The sequence below is a fragment of the Lutra lutra genome, chromosome X (assembly GCF_902655055.1).
Source record: "Lutra lutra chromosome X, mLutLut1.2, whole genome shotgun sequence".
Taxonomy (NCBI): Eukaryota; Metazoa; Chordata; class Mammalia; order Carnivora; family Mustelidae; genus Lutra; species Lutra lutra.
Genome location: NC_062296.1, coordinates 54722438 through 54742512, shown reverse-complemented (window position 1 = coordinate 54742512; position 20075 = coordinate 54722438). Strand labels below are relative to the sequence as shown.

Here is a 20075-nt window from a genome sequence, read left to right as displayed (position 1 = left end):
TATATCTGCAAATGAAAAATTATTGTCCATTTCCTTCTTCTGAGTATGCCCTTATTCCCCTTGATACATGAAGGACAATATTTTGAGATATAAAATCTAGAATCATCAGTTCTTTTTTTTTAACTAAAAAATATTGCTCAAGGTCACAAATGTTGAGTTATAAGATGAATAAGTTCTGGGAATCTATAGTTAATAACAGTGTACTGTACACTTGAAATTAGTTAGGATGTGTTAACTCATTTAATAATGGTAATCTTATCACTATTTATATGAATATTAATTCAACAGTGTACACTACAAGTCCCCCCACAAAAAAGAAAGTGGGGGCATAGAGAACCATCTATCACATTAACGGACAACAAAAGAAAGCTGGAGTAGCCATACTTACATCAGACAAACTAGATTTTCAACCAAAGATGCTAACAAGAGATGAAGAAGGTTACTTTATCAAAATAAAGGAGACAAAACAACAAGGAGACCTAACAACTGTAAATGTTCATGCACCCAACATGGGAGCACCCAAATATATAAAACAATTAATGACAAACACAAAAGAAATAATTGATAAGTTACAACCACAGTAGAGGACTTTAAAAAAACACCACGTAGACAGCATTGAAACACAGCATCAACAAGGAAACAATGGCTTTGGATGACACTGGACCAGACTGACTTTTTTTGTCTTGATAGAAAAGTACTGGAACACCTGGGTGGCTCAGTCAGTTAAGTGTCTGCCTTTGGTTAAGGTCATGATACCGGGATCCTGGGGTTGAGTCCTGCGTCAGGCTCCCTGCTCAGTGGGGAGTCTGCTTCTCTCTCTCTCTCTCTTCCCCTCTGCCCTCTGTTCCTGCTCTTTTATGCCTTGCTCTCGCTCTCCCTCTCAAGTACATGAATGCAATCTTAAAAAAAAAAAAATAGAAAAAGAAAAATACCAAAAGGTTTTAATTCTCTGAATACCAAGAGTTAATATTTTATGACTACCCTTTGAAAATAGGGTACTTGGGAGCAATTTTGAAGTTTTCAAAATCAGTATAAAGCTTATTAAATCCAACATGACTTTCACAGACTGCAAAACGACTTCCTTATAAAAGAGGAGCAGCCAGGCTTCGGGTGGGTGTGTCGCTGTGCTCAGCTAAGTTTCTGTCGGGCACAGAGTCCGGGGGCCTTCCCGCTCCTTCCATGGGGGCCTTGGTTCAGTGACACTTTATTTCATGTGTCCCTTGAAAAGCCCTTTCTGATGTTCCCTATCCATGCAGTCCCGTAAGGGTGATGCCTTCCTCTCAGCCTGAACGCATTTATTGGAGTGTACGTGAAATAAAGAGCCATCCCCCGCAAGATGAACTTCTGATTCTCTGTGGCAGTTTCCTGGCAGACATGCAGGTTGAGAACACCCGTTCCTGCGTCCACAGCTACACGGGCTGTGGCTGGTGGGTGCAATAGCGTATTTCGTTCTGGGACATGTACTTGGAAAACTGCTGCTGACGCATTCCATGACAGGTACAAAAGGACCCGGTGTCCCACGATTTGGTTTTCACTGGGAGGGTAAGAGTCAAAGCAGTAACTTTTCAGTTGTTTGTTCCAGAACATCCCAAAGAAGGTAGGCTTGTGGTCAGACCCGTGCGATTCTGGGTACATGTTCTCCAAGAACACCTGAAACCCTTCCACCGGAGTTTTGCATGGAGCTGCCTCCTCTCTGTTACATCCCCAAAGGGCTCCACAGGGGCGGGGGGCTGTGATGGTCGTAGAGCTCTTTAAAGTCATCCATCCACGTGTCAGCTGTTCGGATGCTGCTGGCCCACAGCCTTGTTACAGCAGGAGTAGGGTTGAGTATACTTTAAAAAAAAAAAAAAAAAAAAAAAAAAAACCTGACTATCCGGCCAGCCTCGAGATAACTGCAACTCCGGCAACAGAGTAGCAATGTGCTTTTTGAAAGTAAAGCTTATATTTTGAAACAGTTTGAGGCTTACAAAATTAGCACGAAGAGAGTAGAGTAAGACAATACTCCTATACCCCCACAATCACATTTCCTCTATTATTATCATTTTATGGTAATGTGGCACATTGTAACACAGTGATATTGAGATGTTATCATTAACCGAAGACTATACTTTATTCAGACTCTCTCAGCTTTCCTCTAATGTTGTTTTTGTGTTCCCAGATCCCATGCAGGGTACGACCTCATCTTTAGCACTCTTAGTATCTTCCTAGGCTTCCCGTGGCTGTGACAGTTCTGTCGATTTCTGTGAGTTTTATGCCCCTGACAGTTTGAAATTTGTATCAACACTCCGAAGTTCTTTAGCTTACTGTTAGCACGGTGTGTCTTTCTCCATCCCTTTACTTAAGCCTATCGGAGTCACTGTACTGAAAGTAGGGGCTCGCAGACGTTATATATACTGCTGCAGTTGTGAAATTCGCTGTGACTTTTGGTTGCTATTTAGAGACCATTCCCATTTAAAGTGGATTCTGAAATACTTGCACTGATATCAACCATGCCTGTAGCTATTTTCTACTCATTACAAGAGGCTTACTTTCCTGCTTTCTCTGGTTTTAATTGAGCATTTTACATAAAGGCAGTTTTTTCCGTTCACTTCTTAGTGTATCAATTATAGGTGCTTACAAACATTTTAGATCTTTCCTTAGAGGTTGCATTTCACTTCAAACTAATGGAAGGGCACCTTCAAATGACACTCTTGACAAACCGAGCAGGTAACTTTCACTATTTCTGCCCATTTTCCCACGACTGCCATTCTTTTCACTTACTCCTCTGCTATACTCACCGGCTACGTTATGACTCTCATTGTTGAAACATTTATTTGGCATGTATCAAGAATAAGATAAATTTTACTATTTAAACAAGTTACTTTTTGGGTGCCTGGGTGGCTCACTTGGTGAAGCATCTGCCTTTGGCTCAGGTCATGATCCCGGAGTCCTGGGGTCCAGTCCCACATTGCATCGCATCTCTTTGCATCTGACTCCCTGCTCAGTGGGGAGTCTGCTTCTCCCTCTCCTCACTGTTCCTGCTCTCTCGCGCGAACTCTGTCTCTCTCTCTCTCTTCTCTCTCAAATAAATAAATGTTAAAAAAAGTAAGTAAACAGGTTACTTTTTGATCTATTAAGAAAAATTAACTTTGTTTGCCTTCCTGTGTTTCTTCCGTGAGGCACTCCCTTTCTTATGTAAATCCAAATTTCTGACCTTCAAATGACAAGAAGAGAAATGCTCTTCTTCCTGAATAAAATCTCTCCATTTTTTGCAGGATAGGTCTAATGGTGACAGTTCCCTTCATTTTTCTTTGTCTGAGAGAAGAAGTCTTTATTTACTCTTCTTTACCAAATAGTTTTAACCAGATATATAAGGATGCTAGGTTGGTGAATTATTTTTTCTTTTGGCACACGAAAAATGTCCCCTAATTCTCTTTTGCTTGCATGGCCACTCACACGACTTCACTGCAATTTTCCTCTTGGTCCTCTATGGGTTTCATTCTTGGTGTTCTTGGTATGCGCGTGTGCATGTGCGTGCGCGTGTGTGCGTGCGTGTCTTGGTCTGACTTTCTTCCAGATTTCTTAGTTATCTTTTCTTTTATTCACATTTATAGGCCACGAGGTAGCTTGCTGTCCTGTGAGCTTTCTGGGTATCTGATTCAGTGCCCATCAGTAATTTGGAAATTTCACAGTCATCATTTTTCAAATATCTTTTCTGCTCCTTTCCCCCTTACTTCCACTTCTGGCATTCCAATTATGTCTATGTCATGTATTTTGAAATGGTTCCACAGTTTTTGGAGGTTCTACTCTGCATTTTTTCATTTTTTTTTTTTTTTCCTATTTGCAGATCACGTTGGGAAGTCCTTGTTGGCCATTCTTCAAGGTCACTGATTCTTTACTTGGGCAGGTCACAACTCCTGAGGACCCCATCAAAGACATTTTTCACAGCTATTGCCGTAGTATGAATTCTGGCATTCGCTTTTTATTCTCTTTCATGGTTTCCACCTACCTACCTCCATTACCTGTCTATTATTGCATGTTGTCTACTTATCCCATTGGAAATCTGAACATATTTATCATAGTTGTTTATCTTCCCTGTCTGATCACTCTAGCTGCTGTGTCATATCTGAATTGGATCTATATTGCTTCGACTGTTTGTTCTTTCTGGAACTCAGATGATTCAAATGTTAGCCCATTGGCTTTCATCCCACAGCTCCCAAACTCTGTCCATGTTTGTTTGCTTGTTGTACCGTTTTCCTTAAGAACATTTTCATTCCTGAACAACAGCATAGTCTGATCTGGCCTCAAGTTCACTGATTTCATCTTCTGTCATCTACAGTCTACAATGGATCCCAGCCAGCAGTTTTTTATTTTCTTTATGATATTTTTAAATATTTAATTTCCATTTGGCATGTTTCATATTACTTCTGTAACTTGGCAGAGCTTTGCTATCTTTTTTTAATTTCATAGTAATCCATAATTACTCCTTCAAGGAATTTTATATTGGCTACTTTAAAATCTTTGCAAGCGAGTCCTAACATCTGATTCATCTCTGTTGTTGTCGGGATTTGCCTTTTCTCGTTTAAGTTTTGACTTCCCTGGCTCTACGTCTGAAGAACAATTTTTTATCCTGACCTGCACAGTTTGGATAGTCTATGAAAAGACTCTTGATCCTTTCATAGTAAGTTGCCCTGTTTTAAGGTTCGGCCTGCCTGTTCTGGCCTACTTTGGGGGGACGCAGTTCCATTGTCACTTCATTTCATGAGCTTTTGCAAAGCATTCCTGAGCCACGTTGTTCTGAGTCCACCTGATTTTCTGATGGGTGACTGCCAGACATGCTTGTGGTAGCAGAAAATGCTTCCATGGGCCGTGGGATGTCATTAGGTGGGGGTGTGGGATTCAGGGCCTAAAGGATGCAGAGCATTCTCGCCTGGCCTGTGTTTCAGTCACCCAGTACCACTGGCCTTCCTACTCTATATCTGCCAGTACACCCAGGGGAGGGGGTCATCTACCATGACACCTGCTCCTGCTGGTGGGAGGGCTAGGAGCTGCAGGCCTGGGTATTTCTCCACCACTGGGTGGAGTGTGGAGGCACCCCAAAACTAGATCGCCTTCTGGTACGAATGCCAGGCCCGGTTGCTTTCTGCCAGTGAGTGGAGGGACTGCAGGCGCCTGGCCAGGATGTTTTGCTGGGCAGCATGACGTGAGCAACCATATCCGGCTGGAGCCTTTCTGTTGGCTGGAGTAGAGAGAGACACTGGCCTTGGATCCCCTTCTGCCATCGAAGGGACACCTAGGAGATATGAAGCCTACTGGAGTCACCTGTGCAGGTGGTGAGGCAAAACTGTGGTAGTCTTGAGAAGTGCACAGGTGGGTCAGGCCTCTGAGAATCAGCTATAGTTGCTGCTTTGGGAAGGTGGATCCTGCTGTTTCCTTCATTTGGAGGGGCAGAGTGGATGCACCTGCCCCGCAGGCCAGGCCTAGTTCTTGCAAATGCTGCGGTTAGTTCCCTTGGTACTTTTCTTGTGTGTCCATCTCTCCTTTATGTCACAGTTGAGCTTCCATTTTTCCTGATGTTCACCCATTGAAAGCAGACCCTGTTTTTTTTTTTTTCTTTGTTGGTTTTGATTTTTGTTTTTGGTTTGGGATTTTTTGTTTGTTTGTTTTGTTTTGTTTTGCTGTGTCTGTGTACTTTATTTCTTTCTCCTTTCTTCCTGTGTTTTTCTAGGAGTGTTGGCGTTTCTTTGATGCCCATCGCTGAAACTCGATTTAATTCTAGATAGTGGTAGGGGCACAGGGGTGGCTCACATGGTTAAGCATCTGTTTTGGCCTCGGGTCATGATCTCTGGGTCCTGGGATGGAGCCCTGCCTTGGGCTCCCAGCTCAGCGGGGGTGTCTGCTTCTCCCTCTCCTTCTACCTCTCCCCTTGTGCATGTTCTCTCTCCCTCTCTCTCTCTCTCTCTCTCTCTCTCTCTCTCTGTATCTCTCTGTCTCAAATGAATAAACACGATCTTTTTTAAAAAGAAGGCAAAGGTCAGGGAATTCACCATAGCATAGATATTCAAATCCTTAGGTCCTTAGGTAGAACACGTTTTCCTTTCCACCCGTTACACTCTTTTCGTGATAATTTGTTGAGATATTTCCAAGGAAATCATTTGAATTTAGAGAGCAGAAGCAGAAAGAAGTGAGTCTCCGCTATCATCCCCACACACCAACATTCTTGTCGGTATTTTTCTAAGTACAGCTCTATGCAATGTTCCTAATCTGTCCTTTGGACATTCTTTACTAATGTCTAGCTATGATCAAAGATCCTGGTAGAATACCCTCCTCCCTCTTTCCATGCCTCTATGTTTGCCTTAAAAAATGTTAGCTTTATTTACAGCTCTTTCACTTGATTTGTTAGTCTTATGGACATTTGGCTCTCAATAGCAGTCTGTTTGCCTCGGGTTTTCTATCGTTATTGACTGAGTTCGTACGATACCAAATTCATTAAAGCAGAGTCCTTAGGATAAATGTCCCTGATTAGCACGTGCTTCCAATTTTTTGCCTATTGCTTTTATACTTGAATGACAGATTTGATTGCAGAAAAAAAAATTGTCAGGTCACACATTTTTCCTTGATGATTTTGTAGCTGTTGCTTTGTCAAAATGTGTGTTTCAAACCTCAGCATTCTACTAATACCTGGTAGGACAAGCTCCTGAAATTAATATTCTTTTGGAACATATTTCAGAGCAGGATTTGTGTATTTATTTTAGACTAAAAAAAAAAAAAGCAGACGTAAAATTCATGTAGGGGTCATTTCTACTTCCACCTATGGTCGTGATGAAAGAGCATGTTTCAGTCCTATTATCTCACAGAGAAAAACAAAAGTCTGGATAAAGGGGGAAGATAGCCAACATTGCTTGAAGGCATCAGAGAACTTCTTCTCTGCCCAGCACATCCAGGTAGAGGAAATCTGGAGAACAGAGAAGCTCTGCAGGGGAATGCAGCAATCCTGTGCTACTTTTCTCCCCTCAGGGTGCTGAAGGCCACAGTGCCCTGAGTGACAGGGCATCATTCTATAGACAAAGCACCCACCAAGTGAGAGAAGACAGCAGCTCCTCAGAAAACTCATGGGGCTAGGGAACAAAACTCAGAGTCCGACTTACAAAGCAGTCAGTATTTGAGAAGTCGAGGCCTTAGGAAGAAGAAAGGCGGGCAGACCTGAGACCTGCACTGGGTGGTTTTCTCCCTGGAGGCATTCCTCCATACCTAAGCTGCATGGGACCTGAGACTAGGAAGCTGAGCAGACAGCTGTTCAAAGTCTCAACAGATTTCTCAGCAGTCCCAGGGTGTAGGGAAGTAAAAAGAGGCGTGCCTGCAGAACTCACCGGAAAGAGGGCCCCCAGAAAACACCCCAGACTGTCAGTGGGGACCCCTGAAGGGCTACCTACCATCCGGGAGGGGGGGAAACCTGAGGTGGTACAAGCCTTATAAAGCCCGGAGCACCCTTGAGTCAGCTCAGCCCCTGGCTGGATTGATGTCATGGCCCCTACCCTGGAGGCCTGCCAGGGAGAAGGTAAAACTTCTACGGAGGGAGACGCATCCTCCAGGAGCACTCAGCTTTTCCGTAAACAATGCCTGGCACTTAATTAAACCACCAGACTCATCAAAACCCAGATGAAGAGAAAGAGGAAGAGATAAACATCCCCCAGAATACCCCAATAGCATACTTATCAGACACGGACCATGAAATAATTATGATTAATATGCTCAAGAATATGGATGACAAACTTGAGGTTTCATCAGGACACTAGAATTTCTAAATCAAATGGATACACTGAAAAATGGAAAACTAAAAACTACAATCACTGACATCATGCATTCCACATTTGAGGGTAAGAGCATACCAGAACCGGCAGAAGGGAGGGGGAAGACAGGGAAAACTTCAGGGAAAGGGCAAGCAGAAGGCTGACAGGCACACAGGTTTGTCCAGGGGATCGCAGAGACACAACTTGTGCGTAGAAGGAGCAGGGCAGACGATGATTTCAGCAGCAGCTAATACCTATGCAGCCCTTGCTGGGTACCGGACACTCTGCCTGGGCTCTGCCATCATTATCCAGAGACAGACTTAGGTACCCCTTCTGGAAGGCTGCCTCTGGCCCTCGGGAGACACTTCTGCCTCCTGACCAAAAGCCCTAAAATGTTTTTATTGTGGCAAAAACATATATAGGGTGTGAAACAGTCACTGTAATCGTTTGAAGTGTACAATTCAGGGGCATTAATTAGGTTCACAATCTTGTGCAACTATGACCACTCTTGCCAAACCGTTTACTACTGCGAACAGAAACGCTGTGCACGTTGAACAATGACTCCCCCTCTACTCTTCCCACCTAGTCCCTGGTATCCTCTACTCTACTTTCAGTCTCTATGATTTTGCCTCCTTTTTAGACATTGAACCATCCGTCAAATCCTAAGGGACATGTCCTTTTGTGTCTGGGTTGTTTTGCTTAGCATGATGTTTGCAAGCTTAACCGTCTTGTAGCATGTAGCCTGAAGACACTGGTCAAGTTAGAAATACAAGGTTTCCATTTTCTTTTCAGTTGGCAAGAAAAATTTGGAACCAACCTTTGGGATCCCACTGTAGGCATGTGCACAATTCACTGCGTGCCTTGTCGGCCAGACCTCGGATATTTTAGGCGTGAGTTTAGGCCATGATCAAGTAAGGTTTCCCCTTCCCCAACAAGTCTCCCAGTAGTAGATGTGTGGTTTCAGTAAATGAGTGAGTGGGGTGTTCGCCATTCTGTGAGACAGAAGAGAATTGAAAGGCTTTTTCATCACGGACCCTTTATTTTCTATTCAAGATTAAATTAAGTGAGATAAGAAATTACCTACACCGGATTCTCAGACCCCTGATGGTGAAGTTTCTGTTCTTAGTAGGTGAATTACTTCAAGATCAGAGCAGAGAAATTATACTCTCTCTTCTAACTCTCATCAAAGAAACCCGGCCATCTCCTGTGGAAAGAAAAGCAAGTGAACAAACAAACAAACAGAAACCATTTTTGCCCCCAGGGTCAGTGTTGGTGGACACAACCTTTTCACCGTTTCTCTCAGATTAGGGGACTCTTTTCTGATATACATCCAATATAATCGACAGAGACAGCACTCAGCCACCACAGCACTTCTCCTTTCTCATTTGGGTATCTGAAGGGTTTGCTTCATCTATTGCAAGACAGATTTTATAACTAATGGGCAAGCACGGAACTATCAACAGAATAAGTAGTAGAATTAGTAATGACGGGGCATCCTCCTGTGTCCTTGCTCTTACTCACCTACAGTATCTACTGTGAGCAGGTATGCTTCTTACCTTCAGTGCCTGGATTTTCTACGAAGAGCTGAGTAAGTCTACAGTAAGTTTTCAGAGGAAAGAGGGAATGTCACATGTCAACAACAGGCGGAACAGGCGAAACAACAACAGGCGAGTCTGCAGGATTCATGACATATGAAAACACTGATTGGAATTTAATGGAATATTAAATATTAAATATCTAGTCCAAAGACTAGATCCTGCGTTGTTTTAATAATGGGAATCTCCCTCTTGCCGGTACTCTTCAAAACGGACTCACACACCAAGAACTCGTCAGTCTACAAATGGCGTTGAGTCACATGCATCTACCTAACTAGAGACCAGAGCATTCAGTTTGGCAGGATTCTCATGTCAGGAAACACAGTCCTTTAAGGATGGACACTAAGGACGGAGGAGAACCGAGTCAGACCCTTCTGGCTTGGGGTAAAACACGGTAGGGGTGTAAAGTCAACGTAAAGAAGAACAACTCTTTGCCTATGTGAGTGGCAACCTATTACTGGCATGAAGTGGAGTACAGGGCATCAGAAAGGTCCTCTGGGAACTTCCTCTGATGTTCTGGCAGGACATCGTCAGGCCTCTGATGTCACGACAGAGGCACGTGGGACCAACTGCACAGCAGAGGCATTCTTTGTAACTATGGTCGGACGTACTGGCAACACGACCAGGGTGGCGGCTACCTCCGAGTATGGTAAGATTGCTGAGTCTCTAAGCCACTTTCCATGGTGGTGTGCTGGGCCTTGAAGTCTTCTTGTGTCAGTGCATGGCTGAGCTCGTGTGATCCCACATGTCATGCTGGATCAGGCTGTGCAGCATGGGCAGCGGGGATAGTGTGGGGCAGTGTCTTTGTTTACAAGAGCTGCCATAACAAAATGCCCCCCACTGGGTGGCTTTCAGAACAAAGGTTTATTTTCTTACAGTTCCAGAGGTAGGAAGGCCAAGATCAAGGTCCCCATAGCGTTGGTTTCCCCTGGAGCCTCTCTTCTTGGCTTGCACATGGACACCGTCTTGCTGCCTCTTCACATGCCGTCTGTCTGGGTTCACACACCCCTGGTTTCTTCCCGTGTGTCCTAATCTCCTCTTCTCATAAGGACACCAGTCAGATGGGAGTGGGGACCACCCTCACAGCTTCATTTCAACCTGAGCGTCACGTATTCAAAAGTCCAATCTTCAAGTACAGTCATATTCTGAGGTACTGGGGGTTAAAGTTTTAATATAGGAACCTTGCGGGCACGCAGTTCAGCCCATATCAGGCAGGATCAGGTGTCTACCCTGTCAGCCCCATTTGTGCCACCATCTCCCATCATCAGAGAAGTGGCCAGAATTGAAAGCGTGTCCCCTTCCTGACATGCACTATGTCTTGCACTGTGCTGAGGAAAGAACGGACCCCTTTCCCTTCCCCCATTTCTCTTTCCCACGGTAAATGTAGTAAGTCAGAGGTGGGACCATGGACCCGGGTAGAGGGAAAATAATGTGCCTTAGAGGCACTAATCAGAACCCTGAACAAGCCACCTCGCCCCTTCTCTAGGAGTCTGTGGTCCCTCATGCATAACAAGGAGATTAATGCCGGCTACCTGTGTTATAGAACGGTTGGAAGCACGGAAGAAGGTGGCAGTTCTGAAAGTGCCTGGAAACGGTATGTGGCTCAATCTTTGTGAATTTACCCCCTTCAGTGCATATTCAGTCCTTACCCTTGACTGTGTTTTTGATCCTAGGAGCCCTGCCTCTCCTTCTCACTGGATTTATTGATCTCTGATCCAACAGCCTTTCCTACCAACGCCCAATTGTAAGAAAAACTGATTTTGTTTAAAAAAAAAAAAAAAGGATCATGTCCGATCCCAGGGTGGGACTCTGGATTTCTCCAGTGCAGTCATTGATTGCTATCCCATTCTCCTTTGCCAGGTGATGGTATTTCCAGCCTCCTCTGCATCCAACGGTGGTGGCCCCGTGACCCAGTTCTGCCCACGGAAGTGGATGGGCCACATGTAGGAGTCTTCTGTGGAAGATTCGGTTTCTTGACAGGAAGGACATGTGAGCAGGGGGAATGTTAGTCCAGCCATCAGAAAGAAAGGAATTCTGCCATTTGTGACAGGGAATTAGAGCCGAAGTCCTCTTCTGATCCAGTCTTCCTATTTTGGCAAGAAAGTCTCAGAGGCAGTGTTGCCTTATTCTCTCAGGAGGCACATACTGCATGGCTGCCCCTCTTTTTATAATGCCAGCATGGGGCGCTGGTGTCCCTTGAGGCTTAAAATGGAGATATTTTAATTCTATCTACCCTTCTTTATGTATGAGATAGACTTCTCTGATGAGCAACTTCCCTCATCCACTCTTTGGGAACCAATGTTACAGTTCATATGCCAAACACGGGACAATTGTTTCATTATTTGCCTCTGCTCACCCAATTTCAGAACAATGAATTTATTTCCTAGCACTTAGTAATGGTGACTGTGAGGTCTGTGTCTCTTTAGAGTCGCTGTGGTCTCGATATTTAATCGCAGTTCATGTGCTTAGTTAGGTCCATCTTAGTTATGATTCTTACTGACACTCACTCAGTTTGTGCCTAAGTGATGCAGACTCAATCTCAGTCTGCCGGCAGAGGCGCGAGCTCTCAGCAGGCGCTTAGTAAATGTGTGCTGAAAGTATGTCAAAGAACTGAATGAGGTGTATTGATAGCATACTTGGTTGTTCCGTCATAACAATATATTGCTGTGGCCTCCCCTCCAACAAATGTTTGAAACTGACATTACCCCTTTGCCCTCTTCGGTGTTATTCAAGTAGTACTGCACTGGGATCAGAAGATTTAACACTCACTCCCTCGTTGGATCTTTCTACATTAATGGGGGTGCGGTGGGAGGCAAGTGACCTCGACTCATGGGTTTGATTTTCTTTTGGCTTCCAAAATTCATTTCCTCACATGACCATTGAGTCTCACTCACACTGTCTTCTCTGTGCTCACCTGTGCCATCATCTGCTATCGCTCTACTTCCCAGAAACTTGCAGAGCCCAGCTGCCTCTTTCCCTAACAGAGCCCCCCCCTTATCACGGTCCCAGCACTCCTGTGGGAGTAGATTGTCTGCAAATCAACAAGTGTCTTTATTCTGCTTCTTCATCTCAATGGTTTTTCCAGTTATGACTGTGCAAGTTGAAGGCCAAGTGTTCGACCTGGGTCGTGTCAAAGACCCTTTGGTGACCAGCCTCCGTTTCCTCAAACTTCAATTTTCTGATTTCTAACATGAGGCTAAGAGCTAGCTCTCCTGTATCGACATGAAATGGGTTCCACAAAAGATTGTTAGAACATTATAAATCATACAATGTCCGGATGTGCAAATTTTTTTGAAGACAAGCTGCTATGTGAGAAATGTTGGATCAAATGAGGGAGAATTTGACAACACGCTGACCTTACCCCAGTACTCTTAGGGATGGCAGTAATATTTTTACACGGATCACCGGATTATATGCGGGAGTTGGTTGGCTATTGTGTTAACATATAGGGATCCCTTTTTCTCCTTTTAACTCAGACTTGACTACTTTCTGGAAGGACTACTCGGCAACTGGCTATCAGGGATTTCAATTCTAGTTGATATTGATTCCCCAAATTTTATTTTAATATTTGTTTCTTTTTAATATTTTTTTCTTATTTATGTGTAAATGATACAGTACTTTATGTAAATTTAAGGTGGACATGTTTATTCGGGTACATTTTATTTTGTACATATGTGTATATATATATAAAATACTTGATAACCACCTAGCACTAATATTTCCATGATGTCACATAATTATTATTTGTATGCCTCCTTGAATGTTACTGTAGCTGGTTTTGGTTCTTGTTTACAATCATCAATGGTGAAGGTTCAATGTTCTTCATATTCCCCATAATTGTGTGCAAATTTTTCTGAAAATAACGAGATTGCCTCATTGGCTTTAGTTTTGTAGTTCTGTTCTCACCTAGTATGTAGACCGTTGGATGAATAACTTCCCGGTGTGTGTGGTGTCGACAGTGTAGGCCATAGAGACTGCGTTAGAATGGAGATACATTTTCCCCAGTTTAAACTCAAATGAGGCTATTTTCTCTATGCATACTCTGAGGCTTAGCTTTCAGGCATTTCAGCCATGACTGATGTTGCTGTCATGTACTTTACTATAGTAGCGGTCTGAGCAGTAATGAAGCTGCTGAATTATCTTGTAATTTCAGCCTCTGTGTTTCTTGTACCTGCCATGTATCCTTGTACCTTCACCCCAGGGTGTACGTTTGAGTATGGATTTATCTTCACTTATCTAAGGAAACTGAGGCACAGAGAGGTTAAAGAAACTTAACTAAGGAAATATTTTGAAATGCTACACCCTGAATTTGAACCCCAGCTTTTTTGTCACTTCTACTAGTCAGTTTTTGGTTGCTGTTAATAGAAAACTCTGTTAATAGCAAGAGATTAATTGGAGAGTTAGAGGCTTTTAAATATTGTCCTCATAGGGCCTGGAAATGTAAGTGTATTCATGGCCTCTCAAGATGATTACATATGTCAGAATTGGCCCCTAAGGGGAACTGTCACTGCTGCCACCATTGAAGAGTGGGAAAAATCAGTATATATTCAGTGCAACTGTTGGCTTAGGCATAGTGTGTATTAGTTGCCTACCTAAAAACAGGAAAGTCTACCAGAGTTGTTATCTCAGTGAAGATACTTCTTCAACTGGATCCATGGCTCCAAATCAAGCCTGCCTTACTCCACATCTCTCTACATTTAAAGTGGCTTTAAAGTAAATCTGATCTGTGTGCATCAGATTGACAGCAGTAAAAGCATTAGCAACCTTAGGAGTAAAAACTCTAGAAAATGGAGACTTAAGCTTTAAAATAGAGAGACAAGTTTATGAACAGACCTCAAAGATATCCTGAGAGAACCAATATAAGGCATCCAACACAGTCTTCTGAACCCTGTGTTCACTAGTGCCTTGATATTTTCCTGCTCTCTTTTTAGCCCATCTAATACTACTATTCCTCAATCCTGGATGAAACTTAGAACTCGGCTTGTGCTCTAGGCTGCTTGATGATGCTAGGTGTATGTTGGAGAAAAAAGGGAATCTCCAAACCAAGAGTACTGTATTATGTTTTTGTTTATGCATTTATGTATTATGGTTTTGTTTAATTGGAATTCTTAAAAAATAATTTTACAACTCCTAAGTCAGCCACCTTCCTATACCCCAAAAGTTTGTTCTATATCTTGCCCCATTCCTCGTTTTTCTTATTGCAATCTTCCCTCAGAATCTCCACACAGTTATCTCTTACTTCAGGAAGAAAACATAATTCCTCATAAAAGAACTCAATGGAATTATTCTTTCTCTCTTAAATTCATCCATATTTCCATTCTCTGAAGATAATATAAGACTTTTTCTGCTTCCTCCATTTGTGATTTATACTCACCAAATCTCCCAATTCCTTTCTTGTTATATAATAGATGCTACAAGCCAGTATGGCCTTAGAATCTTTTTGTCCATGTTTGAACACCAAGTCCACTATTTACTAGCTATGTAACCTTGGATAATTCACTCAGCCTCTCTAAACATCCATTTCTTGGGGCACCTGGGTGGCTCAGTGGGTTAAGCCGCTGCCTTTGGCTCAGGTCATGATCTCAGAGTCCTGGGATCGAGCCCCGCATCGGGCTCTCTGCTCAGCAGGGAGCCTGCTTCCTCCTCTCTCTGCCTGCCTCTCTGCCTGCTTGTGATCTCTCTGTCAAATAAATAAATAAAATCTTTAAAAAAAATAAACATCCATTTCTTATCTGTAAAAGAGAGTGATTTAAGATTACCTTCTTCACAGAATGGTAGGGAAAACGAAATGAGAGAACCCATAGAAAATAATTGAAATATGACCTGCTACTAAAAACACTCAACAAAGTGAGTTATCACCAAATAGATGCAGTTTAATTGTAATGTGCCCGATGAGAACGTGGATACCTTTTGGAAAAAGGTGGATACCTTCTCTAATCATATTGGCGTTGACAGTACTGAGACTACTTATGTAAAAATGCAGTAAGTCAAATGAGTATTTTATTTTCTAATTTTATTATCCCTGTTATCATTGTAAACATTGTTAATGTTTCTATCTCTTGGGTGGACCTGCCCCTGCCCTGAGCCCCAAGGATGATGGCTTGTGAGGACATCCTGTCACTATTTCTCATTTTTTCTTTAAGGTTTTAGAAGTGAAAAATCCTCTGTTCTCTAACAGAGATATTAATAAATAGTAGTCAGGTTAACATTCTCACGATCAATTCAATTGACCCAGGTGAATCAAACATCCCAGGTCTGTGCTGCTTCCTTGCTAGTACTAATCTTACGTGAGCACAACTGCCTAAACCTTGCTTGATAAGTTCTCTTAGAGACACTTTATTAAGTCTATCCAAGGTCTACAGAATGCCCAAGAAAGGCTCCAGCACATGTGTGGAGTATTGTCCAAGGGTCTCTCTGCACATTCGACCTCTCAGTTCTTCTTATTCATTGTGAATAGACATGTACACTCTCTTTATGTGACAACAAATAATTAAACCATTACCAGAGGGGAAAAGAATAAAGGGGTTTGATATCTGATGGCTTGGGAACAGCACAGAACTAGTAACATAGTGGCAGCCCTAGACCCAAACCATGAAGTGTCCAGGTCTGTTAGACACAGAACATTTTTTTCTAATCCTAAACTCTGGAGAACAAAATTGCTAAGTTATAAATCAGTCACCAATTTGTGAAGTATTTTGACTCGTTGGATTTATTTAATATCCAACTCTATGACCTTATCTTGTACTTTGCAAATTGTATTTTCCCAAGATCTTTTTTTTCTATTTGTTTTATCTAAATTAAGATAATTTACAGGCTTTGGCTCAAATGTTATAAACTCTCACTGAGGGTGAGATTCTATTGATTAGTGTCTATGGACTTTGTTCATCTCAGGGGTCTTAATCAGTTTAATTAGGCTGACATCCACAGCCCCATGTCATTACCACTAACTGAGGAAGGTTCCAACATGACACTTATTTGTTCTTGGACAAATCCAGTACCAGCAATAGCAGCAGTGAGCAGGGTTCCAAGCCTCCAGAATGGGGCAAGAAAGTCTGTGGATCCAGGGTGTCCGGGGGCGGGGGGGGGGGGCTGTTGGTGAGTGGGGCAGGATACAGTTGGTTAGAATACAAGTGATCTGAGTCCAGTGCTTGCCTGTGTGATCCAACACAGCATTTTAGGGGTAACCATTGTTCAAGCACCTGCACAAAAGCTGTAAGTTGGGCAGCTTCACTGGGCCTAGGTTTTCCTTTGGCATTCCTTCCACACACACAGCCACAGTGCTTAACATGAAAACGAGTTAAAACCTCATCCTTACACCACAGAAGCCATCAGCAAGAGTTACAGGGTTACGGGGCAGGTGGGGGGAGGGCCCCTCTGGAAAAAGGAAAAATCAAAAAGCCTCCGGGATTCAAATTAATGAGTGATCTTATGTCGCATTTCCTAGGTTCAGCTACATCTTCATGTATTTCATGAGTGCCTCTCTAGTCACTAATGTCTTCCTTTGGTTGCTGGGTTTCTGGGTAGTTAACCCATCTCCTGCCTCCATTTGTTCAATAGCAATTTCCGTTTTTACTTGGATCTTCGAGTAGAATTGTAAATCAGGTGTGCCAGTCTAGGTTTAATCATTACAGCGTCAAATTGCTCTCCCAGATCGTGTGAACAAAAATGAATGGAAAATTTCGTTTTACAAATCCTACTTTTGGACTTAGCCCATGGCTGAGAACTAAAGAGGCCGAGCGTACGGATGGCAGCGAGGGGTCAATCCACGCCCCGCGTTGGGTCGGCGGTGGAGGAGTCGGAAGTGGTTGGGGTTTGGGGGAGGAGATCCGCTCACACAGAAGAGGAGAGGGTTGATCCGCCATATCTGCTGCTGCTGCCGCAGTTGCGAATGCAGTGTTGGGGGACTTAGCTGCCACTGCGCTGCCGCTAAGGTTCGCGTCGCTTCCCCTTGGCACTTCGCTCTTGCAGCCTTACCCCTTGGCGGCGTAGCCCGCTCTTTCTGGCGTGTTAACCCCGCTCCCTCCCCGCCACCCATCAGGTCCTCAGACCATGGATCCGGGCAGCAGCAGCAGCGACTCCGCGCCCGACTGCTGGGACCAGGTGGACATGGAAGCCCCGGGTTCGGCCCCGAGCGGAGACCAAGCCTCCTCGGCGCTTGCCGAGGCCCAGCAGGAGCATCTCAGCTCGGCCTTCAGCCGTCAGCTCAACGTCAATGCCAAACCCTTCGTGCCTAACGTACACGCCGCGGAGTTCGTGCCGTCCTTTCTGCGGGGCCCGGCCCAGCTGCAAACCCCCCCGGCCGACATCACCAACATCGATGAAACCTGCACCGGCGCGGGCGACCTTCAAGGTAAAAAGCTGGGACGGGGGGCACCTGTGGAACATTCCAAAGAGGAACAGTTAGTGTTGCATGAAGGTTCCAATTCAGCCGTTACCATGGAACTTTCAGAACCTGTTGTAGAAAATGGAGAGGTGGAGATGATCCTAGAAGAGTCATGGGAGCACAATAAAGAAGTAAGTGAAGCTGAGCCAGGGGGTAGTTCCTTGGGAGATTCAGGGCCCCCAGAAGAAAGTGGCCAGGAAATAATGGAGAAAGAGGAAATGAGAAAATCTAAATCTGTGTTCGTGCCCTCAGGTGCTCCTAAAAAAGAGCACGTAAATGTGGTGTTCATTGGGCATGTAGATGCTGGCAAGTCAACCATTGGAGGACAAATAATGTTTTTGACAGGAATGGTTGACAAAAGGACACTTGAGAAATATGAGAGAGAAGCTAAAGAAAAAAACAGAGAAACTTGGTATTTGTCCTGGGCCTTAGATACAAATCAGGAAGAACGAGACAAGGGTAAAACAGTAGAAGTGGGTCGTGCCTATTTCGAAACAGAAAAGAAACATTTCACCATTTTAGATGCTCCTGGCCACAAGAGTTTTGTCCCAAATATGATTGGTGGTGCTTCTCAAGCTGATCTGGCTGTACTAGTAATCTCTGCCAGGAAAGGAGAATTTGAAACTGGATTTGAGAAAGGTGGACAGACAAGAGAACATGCGATGTTGGCAAAAACAGCAGGGGTAAAACATTTAGTAGTGCTTATTAATAAGATGGATGATCCCACAGTTAATTGGAGCAGCGAGAGATATGAAGAATGTAAAGAAAAACTGGTGCCCTTTTTGAAAAAAGTTGGCTTTAGTCCCAAAAAGGACATTCACTTTATGCCCTGCTCTGGGCTGACAGGGGCAAATATTAAAGAGCAATCAGATTTTTGCCCTTGGTACACTGGATTACCATTTATTCCGTATTTGGATAATATGCCAAACTTCAACAGATCAATTGATGGACCAGTTAGACTGCCAATTGTGGATAAGTACAAGGATATGGGCACCGTGGTCCTGGGAAAGCTGGAATCAGGATCCATTTTTAAGGGCCAGCAGCTTGTGATGATGCCAAACAAGCACAATGTGGAAGTTCTTGGAATTCTTTCTGATGATGCTGAAACTGATTATGTAGCCCCAGGTGAAAATCTTAAAATCAGACTGAAGGGAATTGAAGAAGAAGAGATTCTTCCAGGATTCATACTTTGTGACCCTAATAATCTGTGCCATTCTGGACGTACCTTTGACGTTCAGATAGTGATTATTGAGCACAAGTCCATCATCTGCCCAGGCTATAATGCGGTGCTGCACATTCATACTTGTATTGAGGAAGTTGAGATAACAGCCTTAATCTCCTTGGTAGACAAAAAGTCAGGAGAGAAAAGTAAGACACGGCCCCGCTTCGTGAAACAAGATCAAGTGTGTATTGCCCGTTTAAGGACAGCAGGGACTATCTGCCTTGAAACATTCAAAGATTTTCCTCAGATGGGTCGTTTTACTTTAAGAGATGAGGGTAAGACCATTGCGATTGGAAAAGTTCTGAAACTGGTCCCAGAGAAGGACTAAGCAGTTTTCTTGATGCCCCTGCACAATACTGTGAGAATTGACTACAAAAGTTCACCACTTTCTCTTATTTACTGCCCACTGACAGACTTTTCTTCATCTTTTGCAAAGAGAAAATTCACAGCAAAAATCCGTGTTTTGTCAGCTTTCTCATGTTGAGATCTCAGTTATGTCGCTGTTGAATTGACCCACAACTTTCCTCCTTCTATGCCATTTTGCTTCCTTGGACAGAACCCGTGATAGCTTTGTAAGTGATGTGGGTGTAATTGTCTATAACAATGAAAAATTAATATATTTTTTAATTTTTCATTTTCCCTTAGGATATTTAGACAACCCTTGTTCTACGCAGATCAATCAGAGTGTGTCTCTGTGTGTGTACATGTTAAAAAGACAACTAACATGTCAATAAAATATTCCATTTGAAACTCTTCTTGGTATCTGAAATGCTTTTGAATATTTTTAAAAATTTGTACATAATAGTTTTCAATTAGCTTTTTTACTTTCTCAGGTCATTGAACACATCTTGTTACTTGGGCTTTTAAAAACTGTCCTCCACTCACTGTTTTAAATGTGCCTTTACAAACAATGCACAGGTTTGTATTAAAAGATTTTTATTTGGAAAACGAATCTATTTGAGGGCTCTTCCCAGTGAACTTTGTTTTCTCTCTCCAATTTGAATCAATAAAGGAGCTCTTCTGTTTCCCCACTTGTGATTTGAAGAAGCATTTCCACATTACAAATATACCTGGGGATTCAGACCCTATGTTGACTAAACTCTTAC

General features: G+C 43.3%; 1 protein-coding gene and 1 pseudogene across 1 annotated transcript; one reads left to right on the top strand and one right to left on the bottom strand.

Annotated features, from left to right (window-relative positions):
- Positions 1–1204: 1204 nt before the first annotated feature.
- Positions 1205–17399, bottom strand: LOC125091491 (polypeptide N-acetylgalactosaminyltransferase 12-like; annotated as a pseudogene).
- Positions 17189–19724, top strand: GSPT2 (G1 to S phase transition 2). Its single transcript, XM_047716635.1, has 2 exons — positions 17189–17295; positions 17403–19724. The coding sequence occupies exon 2, from the start codon at positions 17414–17416 to the stop codon at positions 19295–19297; it is 1884 nt and encodes a 627-aa protein (XP_047572591.1). The 5' UTR covers positions 17189–17295; positions 17403–17413; the 3' UTR covers positions 19298–19724.
- The last annotated feature ends 351 nt before the right edge of the window (positions 19725–20075 follow it).